The 22,793-nt window shown below is 43.5% G+C and overlaps 1 protein-coding gene across 1 annotated transcript in view; it reads left to right on the forward strand.

Annotated features, from left to right (window-relative positions):
- Positions 1-15,343: 15,343 nt before the first annotated feature.
- The window catches only part of LAMC1 (laminin subunit gamma 1), a 66,294-nt gene continuing 58,844 nt past the window's right edge, over positions 15,344-22,793 (forward strand). Inside the window, exon 1 of the mRNA XM_021525107.4 lies at positions 15,344-15,816. Within this exon, the coding sequence (XP_021380782.3) occupies positions 15,426-15,816 (391 nt within the window). The 5' untranslated portion in view covers positions 15,344-15,425. The remainder of the gene's footprint in view (positions 15,817-22,793) is intronic.

A 22,793-nucleotide genomic window follows, 5' to 3' on the forward strand; every position in this document is an offset into this window, starting at 1 on the left:
GTTTTAACTCTACTTAATTTTAGTATCACACTCACAAGTCTGGACTATGATCTAGTATCTGTTAAAGCTTTCTAATTTTTTCTGGCTATTACTGGTCAGCATTTAGACAGGAGGCAGGAGATGGGTGCAAGGTGAAGAAGTAGAATAGGACACCAAGGATTATCAAGTATATGTACAATATTCTACGAGACTAGCAAAAAATGTTTTTACCAGGGTCTTTGATGTTAAGTCTTAGATAAAGGAGTGAAGTTGATCTTTCTTCAGTCTATTTACAGAATTGTTCTAATTTGTAACTGTAAAGCTATTAGTTACTATTACTGGGAAGAAAAGATTAAATCATGTTACCATTAATACCCTATGGGTTGTCCTGGCAGGTCTTGCTGATTCTGGTACTGATGCAGTGATGAATTTTGTAGCTCCCCAAGACATCTGTGTGTCTTGGGTACAGCTCACCACCACAGCCCTGTTTATTCACATAAAGATCTAATTTGTGTGATCCCTGGGGTGTCCTGTGCAAGACCAGGAAGTTGGCTCAGTGATCCTTGTGGGTTCCTTCCAGCTCAGGATACTCTATGATTCTAATTTCACATTGCTTTCAAGAACTGACAAAAAAAGTTAATGATTTCTTAAGGGAACAGCCAGGTGTTGAAAAAAGTGAAAGTGTGTCTGGGAGCTCAGCTGCAGGTTGTGAAGGGAGAATGAGCCATGGACTTTTTAGGATCTACAAATGATAACTTATGGTTTTATTTATGTGCTTAGTGCTTTACATATTAAGAAGTGTTGAACATGAAAGCACTGCTTAACAACATTCAGTCTGGTTTTTAATATCTAATCCATCATGACCAGTTAAGTGAGGAAGCAATAATCCATGCCTGCACTTGGTGAATGGCACAGTCTAAACAAGGATTGACATGCTAATGAGGAGCTTAAGCAGCCAGGATACAGAAAACAGAAAGTTAACCTGAAATGACATGTACATTTTCCCAGTAAAGACTGAGCCAGCAGTGAGTTTACTTGTCAGTGCATGGATCTGTGCTTTGCTTCAGAAAGCCAGATGAGTGTCAGACCACTCATGGGTTTTGTGCAGCATACTGAATTACTGAAATTCAAGAAGAACTGCCTGAGCCACGGTGCCATCAACTGCTCTCTGCTGCACCCATGTGAGCCTCCTTGGGTTTGTACATCACATATATCAAATATTTTTGGCTTTTGATATCACAGAGTTTTCATAAGGGGATTTGGAAACAATGATATCTTCTGGTTTTCCAGTTCCAAGTAGAAAAGGAGAAAAGTAATATTAACAATAGCCTCAAAACCATAATATGAAGGATAACACTTGACAGTTACTTGAAGTTTTATCTTGAAAATTAGGATTTCAACTGACTAACTGGTCTGTTTTTTCTGCCTCCAAAAGAGTGAGGAGTGCCAGCCAAAGGAAGCTAATGTCATGGGTACTTCACCAAGGTGAGTGGCTTAGCATAAAAGATCATGAGGATTTATTTATGTCTGAAAGCCATATGTTTGGAATGACCCCTCTAAATCTGGAACTGGTCTGCTCACCTGCAGCTTTGATGGGAAGAGTTCTGGAAATGGCTGCCTGGAAGCAGCTTGTCAGTTCAAACATTGTCTGTTATAAACAGATTATTTCTTATATAATCTATGATTCTAATTTAATGTTGCTTTCAAGAACTGGTAAAGTTAATGTTCATATTAATTGATGTTAATGTTAGTATCTGTTATTTGAAACATATTTGTCACTGAATTCCTGTTCTCTGTATTCCAGCAGCAGTATTTTTTGCCTAGACAGTAGCTAACAAACTCTTCTCTGCTGTTTATTTTCTCACTGAAAGTTTTTACTTCCATTAAAAGCCCTGGGGAACTTAATGGTTCTCTATCATTTGCTGAGAACCATTAATCAGGACTGTGTTGAGCTATGGTTCATAAAGGTAAATTAGAAGAGAACATGATACCAAGACCCAATAATAATGTGTTTAGTTAACAGGGATAAGTTTACAGCCTCACAGTCCCCTGGGAAAATGACCTCATGGTCTCCACTGTACCACTTACTAAAGCCACATTCATGACCTCAATGCATATTATGTTGCAGAAATGGAGGGTCTGTAGGAAAATCTTTCACCTCACAGAGTTGAGGTGAAAGGTCGCCACTTCCTACATTTGAGCAACTAAAAAAAAAAAAAAAAAAAAAGCGGCAAAGTTTCCAATTTAAGAGCAATCTATAAATCTGCCCCACCCTGTTTCCTGCAGTTAGTTCCTTTTGCAAAGAAGTTTTAGATACCAGGACTGTATTATAGAATTCTAAGTTTTCCTCCTGCCATCTGCAAAGAGATGTTCAGAAAGACTATACTGGAAAATACATTGAGAACTTTTTTACCCCATAACTACTGGTTTCATGCACATTTCAACTCCTAACCTATAGTCAGTGCCTCATGTGCATTTCCTCACTTTTCCTCTTACTTCCTACTAAAGGAATTAATAGCCATCTGGATGTTTTGGGAGAAAGGGGAGTAACAGTTGTCCCATCTGCATCAGGGCATTTTCTGAAGAAGGCAAGTGCAGAAAATCTCCATTAAGGTGAGCAGAAAGAATAATAATATCAATATATAAAGTCATGTGGCTCTGTTGCTATAATGATGGCCCAAAATCCCTACCTATGGATGGAGAATAGAAAGTCAGAGGTCTGGTCATAAATCATAGAATCACAGAGTGTTTTAGGTTGGAAGTAATCTTAAAGATCATTCCATTCCATCCTCCTGCCTTGGGCATGGATGCCTTCCATGATCAGGAGAACACAGCTAGTTGCACACAAAATAAGAAAAACTCTCTTAAAGAGAAGAATTAGAGATCCAATCACATTATTAGCTGTTCCAAGGCACCTCCCAAATACATCCCTGCAGAGATAAAGCTGAAGGAAGTGAGGACCTGTAAACTCTCTGCAAAGACCACTGTGGAAGCAGAAGGAAAGGTCTACTAAACTCGTAATACAAAAATTAAGCACAGCAACGGAAACTGCCAGGTTTTGCTCATAGGAGAAGCCAAATGAGAAATTTTCTAGTACATCCCTGAATGTGGGACAGCTTTAGACTTTTAGATATTTATGATCTCCTGGACTGCCCCCATGCTTATAAACAAAGAAACCCAAAAGCCCTGGGGCTTGCATGGATTTCTGCAGGAAAGGCAGAATGTATATTTTCAGACCAAAGTTTTCAAGTGTTACAAGTTTTGAGACCCATCTCAAACAGAATAACCAGTCTCCCACTGGACAGAACAGCCCCAAATTTATGAACTAAATTTTGCTAATTCTCTCATTTGTAATGGGAACCTCACAAAGCCAGGAGAGAGCTTTGAATCACTGACTCTCATGCAAACAACTCACACATCCAAGCTGCTTGGATCACTGGGAGAGCAGATGAGCAGTAGTGCAGGTGTTTACTCCGTGACCTTTTACAGCTGCCATAAAATAGTTCATCCCCCCTCCCTTAGTCTAGTGCAGACATTTGCTTTGGCTAGTGGAGCTGGCAGGCTGTTCACTGGAAGCTCAGCAATGCTTCAGGAATGGAATTTGGCTTTGCTCATCCTTTGGGTGTGGCAGCAGTCTGCCACAAGAGGAGAAAGAAGAGGGAGTAGAAAACACCACCCTTGTGTCTACAGAGACCAGTTCTGTGCAGTCGTGTGGGAGAGATGCTCTTGTATGAGCCCAGCAGAAGCGCAGCGGCCCTGCTGTGCTGGTAAAGATGAGCAAGGGAAATGAAGAAAAGAGGAGCTAAGCCATGCTGACCAAAAAGAACAGACCTAAAATAGACAGCAGTGGGTCAGCATCTTCATCCTGCACCAGTCCTGCCCACAGCAGAGACAGACTGTGCTAAGGAACTTGAAACTTTCCTGTGCCAGGAGAGTCATTGGAGAGGCTGTCAGCCTCAGGAACATCTCTGGTGCATCAATTATAGAAGACACCTTTGTTATATGAACAAAGGATAACTTTGCTTCCAAAGACTATACCTTGTTTCCAAAAGGAATGCCCATGGTGATGGTTCATATGGTCCTGGCATCTATGCCAGGACATGGATATTAGGTAAAAGTTGAATGTGCAATACACATGAATCTTGGTTTGATGTAAATTAGGATAAATCATGCAGAAAGATATTTCTCTGCACATGCTAATCCTAATCCTAACTGCTAAGGATCATGGTCATCACCAGACAGTGGGAGAATTAGAGCAAGTCTCTGTATCAGTTTGTCCCCAAAACAGCAACACCTCTTCATTAAACAGGTGAGCAGAGGGTTCTGTCGGGCCCTCACCTGCCCTGCTGTGAGGTTTTGCAATTTTTTAAACTGGCTGTAACACATAACAAAGAGAAAAACCAAACCAAACCCTGAGCAGAAAAAGCTTACAAATTGCAGGCTGCTGTTTTAGATAATCTTTATTCAATGGGTGCAGCACCAATGAGCAAAACAAATCAGCATCTGAATGTGAAAGCATTTTCAAGTTTGCAGACACTCAAAACGTTCAGATTAAGATTTCTTCTTCTTCCCTCACTCAGGACAAAGTCCAAGAATAACTTTTTCAAAACTCAGAAATTTTGTGTTTGAGTATTCACAGTCTCATGCACTCGACAAAGTTTTAAAACAATTTAGTTGGGGTTTTTTTTCCCCCCAGAGAAACATCTCTGGGATTCAGACTGTGTCACCTTAAGTGACTGTAAAGTCACTTTAAACTGTCACTTTAAATTTATCACTGGGACTAAGCCAATGTTACATCAACCTTTATCTCCCTGAATGGCTCTCAATCATGAGAGCTATCAGGATTCACGCCAATGTTGCCTACTTGATATTTTTGACCAGAAAGATGTTTTGAAATGTCCTGTCAGCTCTCGAGATAAATTGCTATAGCCTTAAAACGCCATGAATGGAGAACAGTAAAGCAACATGGAATGATGCCTCTGGAATAACAAGAGCAAAATGGGAAGAAGACACACTGGAGTGAGGAGACTCAGGTCAGAGATTTCTGTACAGCCAAGACTGTATTATCTATCTACAAGCTGATGGATATTTCTGCATGAGGTCAACTGAGCCAGAAAAGTAATGTGACATCAACATTGCCAGGCATACAAAGAACCAGAGAGGTGGACATAGCTGTATGATCTTGTGATTCAGCTCACAAAGCTAATTAAATAAATGGTCTGTAATGTAAACAAAAAAATCAGTATTTGTGAGAACAGCATATTATCCTTCTGCAGTTCTTACCAGGCAGAATATTTGCCCAGATTCAAAAGTGCCCAGACTCAAAAATATTAAAAAATTATCCATTAAAAAGAGAGGCTACATCAGGTAGCCATAGTAACCAACATCTAGAAGTGGACAACAAAGAGCATTGAAGCTGTCCCAAATGCTGGTTTCTGCATTTACTTGAGAGGATGGCTCCTTTCCTCATTGCCTGCAACTTCACATATCCAAAGTTGTCTAAACAATGCAAGTAACTTGGCTTTTTACCACACTGTGTAACTTACTTTGCTTGCAGCTTCCATGGAGCCTTCACTTTTGGACTGAAGATTTCCAGGTTCAGCCTCAGTAAAGGTGACCTTTAAATTGAGTAGAGATTCTCCAGAGGAGACCCATGGAGGAGGAGTTACTGTAAACTTGATTATGGACTCAGGTCTGGTTTGTAAATGTCAATAATCTTTGTCAGGAAAGCAAATTTAGCAAAACCACATCTTCAGAAAGCATCCTCTGACAAGGGCTTAAAAATAATTGTAAATAAATAAGGGAAGAAAAAGACCTGAATGCGTAGTGGCTGCAAATACATTTGTATAAAAACATTTCTATTATTTCTGTGTAAGCTAATGAAAAGATTACTTCTTAATTGTACCCAAATCTCACATCCAGCATTTTTACAGTGTTAAAAATTTGGAGAGAGTTCTAAGTGGTAACAAAGTACCTAAATTGGCAATCCCCACTACAGGATGCAAAGAGAGTAACACACTGGGAGAACATCTGCTATCCCAACTGCAACCTGCAAGGGAATGTGAGTGAGAGTACTTGGGTTAAATATTAGAAAAATGCCAAATGTCTGCTATATAATTCAAGGGGCTAACAAAGTCATGTGCCATTTCTTTGTGCTGCATTGTTCATTCTGTTTTCTCTGTCTGGAAAGCCAGATGTTGGTAAACGGGGACCCGGCCAGGTGGCTTCCACTTAGGGAATGGTTGTTGTTGCCTCTTGTCCTGAGAAATTGAATTTCTTAAAAGTGGAAGTACCTGTACTTGTCCACAGGTGAGCTGGAGATGAGATGAAAATTAGTAAAAGCTTTCCAGCCTGACTTTTACAGGTTTACAGTCTCCTGCTGCTTAGTTCCCTAGGTGCTTGTGGCCTTACATCCAGGAAGAGCAAAGAATAACTGGAAGACATAAACACAAAGTGGGGCAAAAAAAAAAAAAAAAAAAACAACAAAACAAAAACAACTTTAAATATTTTAATGGAATCATAGAATCCCAGAATGGCTTGGGTTGGAAAGGCCCTTAAAGCTCCTCTTGTTCTACCCCCTGCCATGGGCAGGGACACCTTCTAGTAGACCAGGTTGCTCCAAGCTCATCCAGCCTGGCCTTGGACACTTCCTAAATTTAGATGAGCTGAAAAGAACTCCTGGTGGTTACCTGGAAGCTTGTGATGCTTTCAAGTGTAGGGAACTGCATTTACATTTGTGTAAATTAATTGGAAGGGAGCAACCCAGAAGGTGGTGCTGGCAAAAATCATTAAATCAAATTTGCCTGTCTTGGGATCAACTTCATTGTAAGAAGAAACATGGGTAGTTCAGCAAAATGAGGGAGAAGCTGAATATTTCTGTGGATTTGTAAAGCCCTCAAACAAGGGTGTAAAGTTAATGCAATTGTTATGTGGTGCTGTCAGCTAAATCAATAACATTCAATATGTCAGCCTTCTCTGCTCATGGGCACACCTGGGGAAATTTCTTCATTTTAACTATAGGAAAAATCATTAGTGGTAATGGTAGGGTATCTATTACTGCATAAAGATTGTCATGTTCTGGAGCCTTTTTGTTTTCTTAACCTTTGAAGTCAAACAGTTCAGGTGGCAAAAATTTGGTTGCCACAAACCAGTGGCTGATGGGGAGGTGTGAAATGTGTTTTGAGAATGACTCAAGTCAAAAAGTAGTCCAACAAAAACTACAATCTAGGTTAAAAAAACACTGGGCAATCACAGTGAGATTCTATTTTAAAGAGCATCCTGTGATTTAAAATAGTATCTGAATCTCCCATGTTGATTCAGTGCTACTTAAAATACCTTTCACTGGCAGGAATCTGAATCTTTGTGAGAAAACAGGAGAAGAAGAGATTGACAGTGTCATCCTAGAAAGATGTAGGTTCTCCTCTGCAACCTCCCCTGGTGTGTATTGTAAGATAACTCTATCACAAACAATTACAATTCATTGTTTAATAAGTTAACATGCTAAATCTTGATTTTGCTTCTTCATGTGATTTTAAAATAATGGGCTTATAGCTGGAAGTAATTTACTGTATCAAGATGAATGTTGCAGTTGATCTACTCAGATAAATGCTTTTAATACAATAAATATACTGCTTTTAATGATGTAAAAATTTTCCAGAGCTCCAAAATGGAAGAAATTAGTAACAGTTGCAGAAGCTACAGATTTCCTATTCTTTAAAGATCTGACAAGTAAAGCACAGGATACGGGGTATAGAATTTCCCATCCCTTTAAAACCACACCATTTTGCTGAACTCTTGACTTTGTTCCTCTGATATTTCCATGAACTGAGTGTCAGGGATTAAAATGTGAGTAGTATGCTGAGGTTCCGAGAAAAACAAAATGAAGCCTACAGCTATAAAACCTGTGTTTTTTCTTGCCTACTGAGTTCTTATTTTAATAAGAATAATAATTTTAAAATCTCCTCCTTAGGTAGTTTGCTAGTGGAACTTCAAAAAGAAAAGAATGAGACTTTAGCAGGAAACAGTATATTTATAAAGTGTTTTATACATTTTCCTATTGTTTATGGTATGCAGTAATGAGTTAAAAAATATAATTTCCTTTCAAACAATCTTGATTTTCCTCTTTGCTTTGATGATCTGTTGGTAGCTGTGTGAGTGTTTACACAGCATTTTGCATGCCTCAAACCAGCAGGAAAAATCCTCCTATTATTAAAAAAATATGGGTACAGAAGGAAAACAGGAATTCAGTTCCAATGAATGAGGTTCCAACACTGCCTTATGGATCAGGATTAATTGTATATTAAATGCTTTCTTTTATTTTTCACATGCAATTTATATCAAAGCCACTGTACATATTTCACAGGGACTCTGATCTGAATAGTAATTTGACATGGGGATGATACTGATGTTAAGAATAAGCATTCAGTGTTCTTGTAAGCATCTTCCTAAGGATGGCTGGTCTAGAAACCTCTAAAAATTGCAGTTCATTAATGGTCTGTAGCTTTGCAGAGACTCTGTAGAACTAATAGCTATATTTTCAGAAGATTCTGTTCATTCCAAGTAATTTTTTTTTTTCATTTTTGTTCTTGGCTACAGAGACCAGACAGTTTTTCCCTCAATGGCTTCTTTTGTCTATTTAGTGTTTGGTGGCAGGGGGGCTTTGAGTTTAGAGAATGTCTCTGCTGTCCTCTCAAGTGGTAATTGTCTGACCATCAACAGAGCGACGCAGGGGAGGCCATACCGAGCTGGGGGTACCAAGACTAGAACTGGGACATGCTGACAGACAGCCCAGGACATGGGTATGTGTCCCAAAAGCAGCCCTGTAGGTCAGATTCCTTGAAGCTGCTCACCCTTCACTGTATTCTTCCTGTCATGTCAGGGAAGCAGCTCTGCCTTAAGTCCATGTGAGAGCAGAGACAAATTGTTGAGATGTGTGGGGAGGGACGAGCAGCTGGTACAAATCAGTGATCTCCAGATCCCAAAATTACATCTAGTGTTCCCAGCCTCCAGGTGGTCATCCAGGTTTAACTCTTCTGGTAGAACAGCAAACCAAACTGCAGCCTGCTCAAGACAAACTATTCATTTAGCAAGGAGAAACAGGAGCTCTGCTCTTTCAAAGTCCGGTATCGAAAAGACTGGCTTTCTCAATCTACTGTCAGAGTAGCACAAGGTGGTTTCAGTTGGAAAAGAACTTTTAGGTCATTTAGTCCAAGCCCCCTGCAGTGAGCAGAGACACTGTCCACTAGATCAAGTGGTTCAGAGCTCTGTCCAGACTGACCTGGAACATCTTGAATAGCTCCTCTATTAGATGGTTAAGCGACCTCGGATGAGTCCAAAGGCTAAGAGCCCTTAAGCTAAGAGCATAAAGTATACAAGGCATTACAAGTTTTTTTACAGGAAAAGGAAATATCTAAAAGAAGATGGAGTTTTTCAGAGACTGCTTTTTTCTTTTGTTTTTGAAAAGCAAAGGAAAGTTAATGAAAACTAGGCTTAAAGAAGATCAGACTGCAAAGGTGAGCTCTTATAATAAGGGAGATACTTGAACCAAGATTGCTCTCAAGAGCCATCATATATTAAAAAACAAAGGGTTTTACAAATGATAGAATATGACAATTCACTGGTAGTGAAATTATAGTCATGGCAAGACTGGCAAATGATGCCATGAAAAGACAGGCTGTGACCATAAATTATAAAGAACTGACTGGGATGAAAATTTCATCCCTGTTGTTACTCAGCAAAAGAAGTTAGCCAGCTTTCTGTTGAAAGAATCTTGGGAATTCTGCTGGAAAGCCAGGAAGTTGTTAAACAACTTCATTGTGGTCATGCACCCTACACAGCGAGATTCCCATGACCACCTCCAATACACACACTACTTTCTGGGATGCATTTTATCAGGCTTGGAAGATAGCTTCACTGAGAATGTTTTGGTGTAGTGTAAACAGGCCCAGCTCATGCATTCAAAGGATTTGTGTAGCCAAGCAAGTTGGTGAAGAACAGAATTCAGGATCCAAATGGATTAGAGTAAATTAATCTTGCTCTTTACAAAGAAAACTTCATTAGCATGTTGGAAACCTAAATATTGCTGGAATTTTTGGGTGGCAGAGAATCCATCAGAAAATCCTGTATTGCAAGGATGATGGTGGCTAAATTCTCAGAGAATTTAGTGTCTCTATTCTGTAACTTTAATACCATACAGAAAGAAATCTAATCAATTCCCCTAGTGCCCTTTCATCAATGCAGTGCTGGTGTACTGTCCAAGAATGGAGAGGGAAGGGAAGGGAACGGAAGGGAGGAGAAGAGAAATGCTGAGGAACATCTCTTCTCCAAGAGATCCATTGACTGTTTCAAGGCTGAACACACCTATCCATGCATGTCTCTTTCTCCATGAGAAAGGTATGGGACAGGCAAGGGGAGAGCTTGAGAGGCGATGGGAGAATAGTTTGGGTTGGCTCCTGATGTTACTGCCATGGTCTAATGTAGATTGCAACATGTATTTGATTAAATTCCACACAGGGGTACGCAGCAGAATAAAAGCAGGCAGTAAAGATAAAATATACAAATCTTATCTGCTAGGAATAAAAGATTACAAATTCAATTTATAGACATTAAAATAGTTGAAAGAGTGTGCTGTGTTTGAATCCACAATAGGAACATAGAAAGCTGCACAGGCCTTTAATGTTTTATTTTTACTTTAGCACACTTTTTCCCAACATTACCAGTATTAGGAAGAGAAAATGAGGCTACATCCCAAAACCACTTGAGAAAATAGATAAAATTATCCACTTATATCTTTCATTTCTCCAGGGTTTGTAGAAACTTTTAAAGAAGCAGCTTACCTCACATGAACAGATGCAGAGATATATTTTTATTCGCCTTTACAGCAGTTACCCCCAGTTGCTGTACAAGATTATTTAGGACATTCTGCAAAGAAGGTGATGAAGAAAGTCAAACCTAAATAAACAAACCATTTTATGAAATGCCTTCTGCTTTCATGGCTAATAGCTCTGTTTTTCAGTTCTATTACAGATTAAAGTAACCTTCTGCCTCTGTAAAATCATGATGAGATATGAATATTTAGTAACTGGAATGGTTCTCTGACTTATTCTGTATTTGTACTGATTGTGAATAACTCGGGCCATTTACCGAAGAATTTACATTCCTTTCGCATCTGTCCTCGATTGTGGAAGAATTTCTCCTGAGCAGGATGGCTTTAAGCCCTGTTTTGATACAAAATTGTCTATCTCATATATTGTGACATCAATCCTGTGCTGTCTTAATCCCCAGGGCACTACTGGAGACTGCAGAGGGGTTTCTTTTTGCATCTGCCTGTGAAAGCAACTGAATTTTATCTCCCAGCCTTTCTGAATTTTGACTCATCTTCACCAACACTTTGGTGGATCTGCTGACTCACTTTGCTTTCTTTTAAGTCTTTTTGGCTGTTTGGCCAGGGGTGGATGTCTGCTGTGATTACTGTTCTTTTTATTGGGTCTGCCAAGAAAAGTGCTGGTGGCAGTGGGAAGCCCCCTGTGTGACAGAGAGAGAGCAGGAAGCTGCTGGAAACTCCTATTGCCCAAACCAGGCAGATTGTGACAAGTGACATTTCCTAAACTTGCTTGGGTGGCTCCTCCACAGGCTGATGACTCTGTGAGGCTGATGGTGAGCATGGGGCTTTTCTGTCCTTCAGTCTTTAGTGTAAACTGACATCTACTGGTAATGACATGTTGGGGTGTACAACTATTTTAATTTGGGGATCCTAAAACTATCTTTTTAATTTTATTAGCAAAAGCAGGTTTTTTTTTTCTCAGTGGGCATTACTTTTACCTGTTTTAATAATTACCAGATATAGAGCAACCAAGGTCTGCTATCACAGTCTGAAATTTCTGAGTTTTCCTTAGCCTTTTCCTTTCCTATATGCACCCATGTTGTCCTTGAACAAATGCTGATGCTAAATCAGTATGGGAAGACTGAAAATTAAAATGAGTGCTGCCTGGTAACTCTTGTGAAAAACATTTTGAACCTCCTAAGCCCCAAATGGGTCAAATATCTTGGTGCATAGATGTGCTACTGCTTGTTTTGAGCTTCTGTAGGACAGATGCCAACAGTGCTCCTAATTAATTATTTCAAGTTGCTTGTGGGCACACATAATATTGTTCCAATTTTTTTAATCAAAAAGAAAACACTGATTTTTTTTTTTAATTAATTTATTTATTTATTTATTTATTTATTTTATTTTTTTTTTTTCCTAAAAGGGGTCTATTCTAAGAGGGTGACTGCCAGCCTTGAAAGTTCTGGCCTTCTGAGAGCTGACAGAATTTCCTGTAGGAGTTGCCTTTATAAAAGCTGTTTCCTATCAGGTTTTTATGTTGCTTTTCCTTTTTTGCAATTCTTCTCTTTGTTCTTAGTCTCTCCCCACTTTTTCTCAATCATTTAACCTGATCTGTATGTCAAAAAAGAACTGAAGTAAGAACATACCCATTTCAACAGCTAACTTATACTAATCATTAACTTACAGTCAATACGTGTGTCTGAGCCCAGCACAGTCATGAACCTTATCCACAAATACTCTTATTTTACAGCTCTTTAACTGTAGGTATCCTATCAAATAGGATGTCACTTCCTTCCAGGCCACTGCTGCCACACAGGATGACTCACTCTACATCAGGGGTGTTGCCAGCTGTAACAATTTATTTACCAATGTATTTTTATTATTATTCACTCTGTAAGCATTGCAAAGTCACAGAAAATCTCTAGGCCCTGTGCCTTTAAGGTGCAGTTATTTTACATTAGTATGCTTTTTTTCTGTGTTGGGAAGAAAATGGGTTTAAGGGGAATATGTCACAATGCTTTGATGGATTATTTCAGTAGGTAAAAAAGGAAAAGGAAAACACAAATCATGTCTTTGCAGAGATATGAGATTTAATTCTGGTTTCAGTTAAATGAGTGTAGGTTTACTGAATGATAGATAACTGCATCACTTGATCTGTCAGAGTGTTTTAAGGTGAAATTGCATTAAGAGCATGGACTGGATTTTGATGTCAAATATTAAATATCAGCAAATATCTCTTTGTGAGGATTTATTACAATCAGTACCATTAAAATGTCAGGGAGGACTTCAAATAAACTGTGGAGCATAGTCCTACATAGGTATTTTAAAATGTTGGAAACCGAATAGTTAAAAAACTCAAGTAAGTTATTTGGTTAAGTACTAAGACTATCTTTAAACCAAAGAATGTTGTGTGAAGCTGAATTTTTTTCCTTTATCTATGGGAACCTTCTGCATATGGACAGATGATCTCATTGCATCACTGATAGGGATTTGTGGCAACACCCTTTGATCCTGCTTGGAGTCCCTGCCTCCTTCCCACCTCTGTCCTAATCCCTCCCTTCTTCACATCTGCAGTTCCACATGCCTTCCTTGTTGCCTGTCCTCTGTGCCCACTCCAGCTGCAGGCACCAGCCAGGCTGTTGCTGAACCTGAGGAGCTCCATCAGCCCGCTGTTCTCAGAGTTCCTGCCCTGATGGCATCAGCTCAGTGCTGCTTTCACAACACAGCTTGTTTTCAGAAAAGGAGGAAAAGTGGGGGAAGCAGCGGAAATCCAACTTTCCACTGGAGATGTGTCATCCTAGCCTGAACAATAGCGAGGCAGCAGCGATTCTGTGCTGCTCTGCATCCCTTCTGCGGGTGCTGGGGGTGCCAGGGGAGTCCTCAGCACAGACATTCTCACCACAGCTCTGTGAGAAAGAGCAGTCACCACGCTGATGTGTAACAACAGCCACACATGTGAATGTGAACACAGTATGCCCCAGCAGCAGGGTAATTCCCAGGCGTGCTGACCAGTATGTGCTGTGCAGACCTTGTGAACAGTCCGGCTCAGCCTCTCAATTCAAGGACTTCTGTAGGATACACGTGTTTACTTTAAAACAACAATGTGCATTTTTTTCCAGAACAGACTGTATTTTTTCAGTTCTTTCAGCCACAGGCTGCATTCAGGCTTTCTCGGGATATAACCAAGTTTACAAGGCCTTTCTTCCCCTATCAATTTTTTCTCAAGGAGTAGTTTCCTGTTTACTGGGAAGGCTTCTGGAGGGACTTTTCTCCTGTAAAAGCAGTTTTATAGATTCACAGAATGGCTTGGGTTGGAAGAGACCTTTTAAGGGTCATCAAGTCTAACTTCCTGCCTTGGGCAGAGACATTTTGGCTTTACATGATTTCTGGATTTTACACAACACTTACACAATTCCTCAACCTGAAAAGTTGAGGCAAGATCTTAGGATAGCTATGGCCAAATCTGACAGAGCTGATGCCTCTAAGCAACAGAGATCTGGGTTATGGTAGGGAAATAACCAAAAGTTCATTAAAAATTACAGTAGCTGAGGTAGGTCCCCTCAGATCTGCTTAGGATCATGTCCTTGGATGGCGCAAACCATCCAGGTTTGGCATAGCTTAGCTGGGAACACACAACCGTTTTTCTCGCATTTCTTAAGCAACATTTTTTTCCCTATGAAAAGCATTTAAATGAAAAAAGGACCTAGTGGTGGCGGCGGACAGCTGGCAGAACATGAGACAGTGTGTGCCTAGGTGGGCGAGAAGGCCAGCGGCACCTGGAATCAGACAGTGTGGTCAGCAGAACCAGGGAAGCGATTCCTCCCCTGCACCGGCACTGCTGAGGTACCGTGAGCGCTGTGTCCACTTTTGGGCCCCTCCGTTCAGGAAGGACACTGAGGGGCTGGAGCGTGTCCAGGGAAGGGAACAGAGCTGGGGAAGGGTCTGGGGCACCAGGAGCAGCTGAAGGTGGGGCTCAGCCTGGAGAAGAGGAGGCTCGGGGGACCTTCTGGCCCTGCTCCCTGACAGGAGGGACAGGCGGGGGTCAGCGTCTTATCCCAGTAAACAAGTGACAGGACAAGAGGAATAGTCCTAAGCAGGGGAGGTTCAGGTTGAACATTAGGGACAATTTCTTCATAGCAAGGGGGCTTAGAAGTGGAAGGGACTGCCCAGGGAGGTGTTGGAGTTCCCATCTCTGCAAGCGTCCAAGTAACAACCGGATGCGGCATTCACGGCTGTGGTCTGGTTACCAAGCAGGGATCGCTGAAAGGTTGCACTCGATGGTGCTGCAGGCGTTTTCCAACCGGAGTGATTCCGTGACCGTGCAAAAGGCGCAGATGGCGGGGTGTGCGGGTGCGGAGGCCAGGCCCGGCGCCCTGCCTGGTCCCTCACGCCGCGCCGAGCGAGGCCGGGCCGCGGCCGCCGGGGCGGGCCCCGCCGCCATCGCCGCTTTAAGCCGGCGCATTCGGCGGGGCGGGGCCCTGCGGCCCGCACGCCGCGGGACTCCGCTCCCGGCCTGCCCCGCGCCCGCCCCGCCGCGCCCCGCCGGGCCTCGCCCGTCTCAGCCCGCGGCCGGCGAGCGAGCGAGCCCCTGCGTGCCCCCGCTGGCTGCCGCAGCCCCGCCATGGGGGCCGGCGGCGAGCGCTGGGCGCTGTGGCTGTGGGTGCTGTGGCTGTGGGCGCCCGCGCGGTGCGGCGCTGCCATGGACGAGTGCGCGGAGGAGCGGAGCGGGCGGGCGCAGCGCTGCATGCCCGAGTTCGTGAACGCGGCGTTCAACGCGACGGTGCTGGCCACGCACACGTGCGGCACGCCGGCCGAGGAGTACTGCGTGCAGACCGGGGTCACCGGCGTCACCCAGTCCTGCCACCTCTGCGACGCCGCCCAGCCGCACCTGAGCCATGGCGCCGCCTTCCTCACCGACTACAACAGCCCGGCCGACGCGACCTGGTGGCAGAGCCGCACCATGCTGGCCGGCGTGCAGCACCCCACCGCCGTCAACCTCACCCTGCACCTCGGTAAGGACGGGCAGCGGGACGGGGCCGGGGCACCGAGGGAGAGCTAGCCCGGGCACCAGCGCAGGCTGGGGTGGCCTGCTGCAGAGCAGCTCTGCGAGCAAGAGCCGGGAGTCCCGGTGGACACCGGGGGCCCACGAGCATGCCCTGTGCGCGGTGGTGCCCCCGGGTGCGTTAGGACCGACGCAGTCAGCTCTGCCAGGGCGGATCCTGCCTCTGTCCTCAGGCCTAGTGAGGCACATCTGGAATGCTGTGTCCAGGTCTGGGCTCCTTAGGACCGCGAGCAGGTCTAGCAGAGGCTGTGGAGATGATGGAGGGACTCGAGCATCTCTCTCACGAGGTGGGAGTGTTCAGCTTAGAGAGGAGATGGCTGAGAGGAGCCCTGTCTGCAGGGAGGGCTCAGAGGCTGGACACAGCATACTGCTCCCTGGGATCCAGCAATGGGACAGGAGACTAGGGGCAGAAATGGATGCCCAAGAAGTTCCACCTGAACATGAAGAGCTGCTTTTCTGTGCAGTGACTGAGCACTGGAACAGAGAGCAAAGAGGGTGTGGAGTCTCTTACTTGGAAGTATTCCAGACCTGTCGGGACACAATCCTGTGCCATGTGCTCTGGGATGACCCTGCTTGAGCAGGGAGGTGGGACTCGATGAGCCACTGTGGTTCCTTCCAGCCTGCCCCATTCTGTGGTTCTGTGCTGAAAGGCCACCTGCACACTGGGCATTGCTGGGGCCCTGCCTGGATGAGTGCCAATAACCAGGCCCTGGGTGGTCTGGTGTTCAGGGCATGTTATCAAATCCCCACTCTGCAGGTCCTCAGCCATGCTCACCAGGTCTAAATGAATGCTGGCTGCACCCATTGTTGTGTTGGGATGTCCTCAGCCAAGGGTCTGGCCCTGCACTGGTTCTTCACCCCTCACCTGATAGTTTGCTCACATTTGCTCAACAGTGCTTGGTAAACTTGGTTTTCAGCATTCTCCAGTGAATATTGCAGGGTTGCTCCTGCAGTCTGCATCGGAGGTGCTGTTGGTTTGTGAGAGGAGAGGCCATGCTGCCAGAGGCAGCTGGATGTGTGGAGCAGGTTGCAGTGATCATGTCCCACCCCTTGCACTGGGAATCATACAGCCATTTAGGTTGGAAAAATAGTAGAAATAAACTATTCCTTGTGAGGGTGGTGAGGTTCTGGCACAGAGAAGCTGTGGATGCCCCATCTCTGGAAGTGTCCAAGGCCAGGTTGGATGGGGGTGGGTCTTGGAGCGACATGGTCTAGTGCAAGGTGTCCCTGCCCATGGCAGGGAGTGGAATGAGATAAGCCTAAAGTCCCATTCAACTCAAGCCACTGTGTGATTCTGTGAAAAGACCTTTAAGATCAAGACCAACTGGTAACCCAATGCAGCCAAGCTCAGGATTGGATCATGGAGTTTTCCAGACAACAAGCTTTGGATGCAGGTGGGAGATGTTGGTTTGAAAAGTGGCAGGCACTGTGGGACATCACATGTGCAAGGGCACATCTGCTGTATATCCTCTTACCCCCGGGGCAGCGTTGTCCTTTAATTGCTGGGTGCATTAGACATGTCAACAGCTGCTGAACTGTAACAGCCAGTCAAAAAAAGAAGGTGAATTTTCTGACTGGTTGTCAATTCCAGAGGTTTCTTTGGGATGAAGTATTTTAGCCTTCACTATGGTTTGTGAACAAGCTTTTATTTCTGTTCATTCAGTTATTCTAGCTATCATGACATGGAGGAAGGATAATAATTTTAGAACTGGAAGACAAACCAGCTGAGAAAAAGTTGAAACCACAACTTACTATCCTCATGCCATTAAATCAACTAAATCTTAAAGAAAGGCCCACTACAGCCATTCACAGCTTCTGATCAAGAGCAGCTGTTGAGCGTTAAGTTTAGTATCAATAACAGTCTAATTCAGGGGGAAAATGGTGTTAGGGCTTGGAGAGCTGGATCTTGTGAGAGCTTGCACCTGCATTGGTGAGATGTAGTTGATGGCACAGAGTCCTGTACCAGGGGTCACCTGATGAGCACATCCATGTGCCCCAGAAGCCTCTCTGCCCTAAAGTGTTTATTTTTGTTTGGAGTTTCAACATAAATACACCACATAAGGTTATCTAACAGTCCCTCTAGACCCTCTTTATTTTCTTTTCTTTGTACATTAGGAATTTTTTTTTCCAAAACTCCTGGAAAGCAAAGATTTGATCTCAACTTCTTTTTTAATAACAGTCATTGTAGTTCTCATTATCAAGGCAAGACTTACAGACCCATCTGTAATCCTGCTGTCCTTGGTTTTGTGTATCCATATATATATATATATATGGGTGTTCTTTGAAAAACAGTACTGGGAGTAGTGTTCTGTGTCCTGGGCTTTGAAGAAATGCACACATTTTACTGAAAACATCTGCATCTTCAAAATAACTGTAGCACTGCAGCACTTTTCAGTTGTGTTCCAGGTTTGTTTGCAGGCTCTGGGCACGTTGGGAATTTGCTTTGCCATGTTTTTTGAGTAGAGTACAACTTTAAAGCAGAAGCTGCCTGATCGGCTTTGATATATTTGAGGGTTTTTTTTTGGTCTGATTTTTCCTAGTTAGGTTTCTGGGTGGGGTATTTTTGGTATAAAGGCTTTTAAGAATCAGAAGCTTGTTGTGGGCATAGTGGTGGTGAAGTTGATTTTAAGATGACAGCAGCAAAGCATTTATCTCTCTGCACTCATGCTGTGTGATTCTCTGCCTTTGCTGAGTTTGTGGCAGGTTGAAGAGCTGTTGAGTACTGACAGTGCCTTTTTAGCCTGAAATGGCCCAAACTTCTCTGCAGCATTGCTCTTCCCTACTTTTGTGAGGTCTTAAAACCATCTCTGAGTGAGCTGCTGGGTGCTGCCTTTGGGATTTGTGTGCCTGCAGGCACTATGGTCTATGGGACACTTAATTATTGACATCACTAAGAGAAAGAGGCAAAGAGCTTGACATAAAGGCAATCTGGGGCACAAAGCCCTTTCATGTAGTTAGTTCTGCCTGGTCTTTGAGGATTAAGCTCTGTGCTCAGACCTGTATCCTTATTTGATGCTGCAATTGCCTTAATTTCTGAAAGTGCTGGTGGCCTGAATGTTTGATGCTGTTTTGCACCTGGTCAGGACCAGCTGCACTGACACTAGGTTTCATGTACATGCTGCCCTGTGCTGAGTCTTTTTGGCAGTTTGAGATGTCTTGATTAACATCCAGAGATGTTCAGTCCGTGTAGAACAGCATTAACATTTCAGAGGGGCCTGCAAAAGGTCAGTAAGAACTGCAGGTCTGTTGCCAACATGTGAATGTGGATTTCTTTGAATCTCCTTACAATGTGCAGTTCAAAACAAGTTTAAAAAAACCTTTCATTTTGGGACTAGGTGCCAGCACAAAGCCTGATACAGAAAAATACAGCACAGATTGCTACTACTGAATTAAAGTTTGGATGATGACATCTGTGTCCAGAAGTTAGGGTGCTCCCTGGGGAGAGGGGAATTGGGGTAATTACCATTCCCTGCACCAGGAACATCTGGAGTTCTAAAGGCTATTTCTCTTTGTACGAGAGGGTATTAAGACCCAGTAAGTAAGAGGCCTGGAGACATGAATTTGCACGGGTGTTTCAGGAGATGGGGGAGCTGAAGCTGTTCACAGGGTGGTGTCTGGATAATTAGGTGAGTGAGAGGAGGGAAGAGCATTGCTATGCCCTTTCTTCCACATTACTTAAGAGTATACCTTAGCTTCCCCATTTTCCATTTCCTCAGAATTTATTACTTATTTAGACTTGACCCAGCCAGTCTTTTTTTTTTTTTCTTACTGCTCTCCCACTATGCTCCCATATATTCCCAAAAAAAGGAACTTAGAGGCAGTGGTGCCAGCTTTCCAATAGAAGATGGAAGCCAAGGCCTTACAGTGTGTTGTCTGCTTTGTTTTTGAAGCCAGAGTGTCACGTTATTTTTACTGTCAGTGCAGTTTGCTTGTCCTGGGAGCATTGGGATAGTTCTGGCACCTCCCCAGTGCTTTGTGTGCATATGCTTGAGCACAGTATTGCTGTAGACCCCTGACACACAGAAACAACACCCTGTGTTGAAGATGCTCCCTTGAACATTGGAAGAAGGGGAAAAGAGACAGCATGGAGGTACATGGAGTATTTTTGTTACTGGGTGCTCTTGTTGGGGCAAAAGTTTGTGTTTTTTCAGATGTCGTATCATTTTTCAGAGAAAATTCTCACTCTTGCTTTCTGTGTACTTTCTGTTGTTTCTATACTTTTTTTTATCCACTTCTACGTATACCTTTGTGTTCCCTTCCCAACAAGCTCTGCTAGAGCTACCTCTCATTTTCCCCCACCGCTTCTACTTTCTAGCCAGATTTGCTTGATTTCAGCTACTGTGATTTGTGACTATCCTGGTGTTTTGTTCCTTGGACAAAGAGGAAGCCTCCTCACATGCTGGTGGCTGCTCCATGGTGAGGTGACTCCGTCTCCACTGAGAGCAGCCGTGCTTTTATCAGCAGCCTGCGAGCTCAGGACTATCTGGAAGGCAGAAAAGATCAATTCCTTCCTCTTCTGTCATTGCCTCAGAAGAGGAGATTGTTTCCTGCTGGAAGCAGCCCTCTGGCAGGCTGCTTTTTAAGAAGAAAGACGAAATTGCTGGTTGCCTTGGTTAAAAATGTGTTGGCTCCTGAAATGCTTACTACAGACCAGCCTGGCAACTCAGGTCACCACGCTGGATGGTGTCATATATATAAAGAAAAACTTGTGAATGCTGTTGCTTGCTAAAGAAATGAATTACCCATCTGCTTCACCTCCCCCTTTTCTACCCGCTCAGTCCTTTATTTGGCTCTGAGGAGAGCGAGGATGCTTGGTTATATATACTTTGCCGGCAAAGCATGGTTTGAGGCATGACTGCCATTTGAAGGCATTTACAAGGAAACCCAGGCGAGTTGCCAGTTCTTGTGCTCAGGCCTGGCCTGATTTGCCTGTTGTTTTTAGCAGACGAGAGGTTTTTTTGAGTACAGAAAGCCAGCAGGTTTTTTTCTAGGAGGGAGAGCTATAAAATGTTACTTAAATCAAATAGATAGTTTACAGCACTGGGATGCAGTTGCTCTGTTTTATTCGGTGCAGTGATGCCCTCAGTTTGCCAGTTATCCCATTAAAACTTTATGAGCCTGTGGTTTGCTGCTTTCCTTAGGGAACCACCATGGTAAAACCAAGGGCAAGCAAGCAGGGTGCATGCACGTGAAGCTTTGCCTAGTGTAGCAGCAATTTAAAAAGTCAGAGGTAATTAAGGCGTTGGGAGGGCATTTCCAGCTCCAAGGCTGGTGTTCAGGGCGTGTCGGGAGCCGGGGCTTTGCCGTGGTATTTGTGGAGCCCTCGGGGAGACGCTATTTTAGTTGGTCTCGCAAAGGCTTGATTTACATTTTGCAGGTTTCAACACGAGTACTGGAGAGATCAGGGCTTTTAGTGGCCAGCAGTTATTCAGTGCAGTTATATAAAGGTATCACTTCCTGCATACCCTTCAAATTCCCCAAGTTTTTCTCCTGCTCTGTCTCAGGATGCTGATGCTGCTGCATGATGCCCTTGGGAATACTATACGTGGCAGAGCACTTACTTTAGGGGTTGAGAGAGCTGGAGCTTTGTGGTATTTTGCTGCAAAACCAGCTGCTATTTGTGGTGCTTGCCCTGAGCTGGTAGAAGAAAGAGTTGCAGGTTTTCACACACTCAGTTCCTTTTGTAGGTTTAAACCTTCCAAACAGTTTGCTGCTCAGAATTGTTAGAGTGCTGAAAAGCTTCTGGCTTATTAGGTACTGTTTCTCTTGTAGCCTGAGGCTTTGGGAGGCTCTTGCAGCCTCTCTGAGTCTACAAGTGAAAATCCCAGGCTGCCGCTTCCCACGGAAATGAGAAATGGGATTGCTCTGCAAACAACACAGAGAGAAAATAATTGCCGGTGTAGATGGATGGGATGGGAAGCTTGGATCTTGGGTTCACCATAAGAAGGGCTGTGAGCATTATGCTTACCACCTTTGTCTGGCTAAGACCTCCTGCTTGTATCCTGGGGCACTAATTCAATGCTCGCTGCCACTGGTGAGGCCATGCTGAGTGGTTTTTCCCTCTGGCTGCATGTTTTTCCCATGGGTTAACTGGGATGTGGGATCTAGCATGTTGTGTCACATCTTAAGTCACCATCTCTGGTCTGTAATAACCCTTGGAAACTCACCCCGGGCTGCTGCCCCCCATGTAAGCTCTGGCATGCAAAGAACCATTCTAGCCTGCTATTACATGTCTCTTAACCGTGAGATCTTGCTTATTGGTGGCTACCATGGTGTGTTTTGATCAGAAAATAACATGAGTTTCATAGTTCATAATGAATTGCACAAATCTTGCTGGGTCTGTTGTCCCACCACACATAGGAATATGTTTTCTGCCCCACATACATCATAGCCCTGTGTGTCTCAAATCAAGCTTTACAGCCTTTAAGTCAGGGATGAATGTGGCTGCTTGTGTTGAGGACATCACTAGCTGTGTTTGAAACACTTTGTAAAATTAGGATAATCTCTTAGTCATTTCCAAAGGGTGTACTGGGGATTGCTCTCATTGGTCACAGCATTCCATGATTAACGTTGGGTTTTTAGCAGTGTGCTGGTGATGTTGGTTGTCACATCAGCACTGATGAGAGCTTCAGACAGCTGCTAACAAACCAGCTGCTCCATGAGATCAGAGAGCTGCTGCTAGTAGACATGTGCAGTTGTCAAACAGGACCAGGAATACTGAGAGGAGAAGCTGCCTTTTGTAGCTTGCCAGACCAAAGGTAGCCTTGGTTGGCTTTTAGGTACTTTTGAGGTTAAACATAATTTCTAGGAATTATTCTCATGTAGCAGCTTGGAAAATGGTGAAAGCTCATCAGCTGTAAGATGATCTGAAATAACAGGGCAATTTAATTTAAATTTAAAGAAAGCCTCAGTCTTTCTTTCTACCAG

The sequence above is a fragment of the Lonchura striata genome, chromosome 8, assembly GCF_050655825.1.
Source record: "Lonchura striata isolate lonStrDom1 chromosome 8, ASM5065582v1, whole genome shotgun sequence".
NCBI classification, from domain to species: domain Eukaryota; kingdom Metazoa; phylum Chordata; class Aves; order Passeriformes; family Estrildidae; genus Lonchura; species Lonchura striata.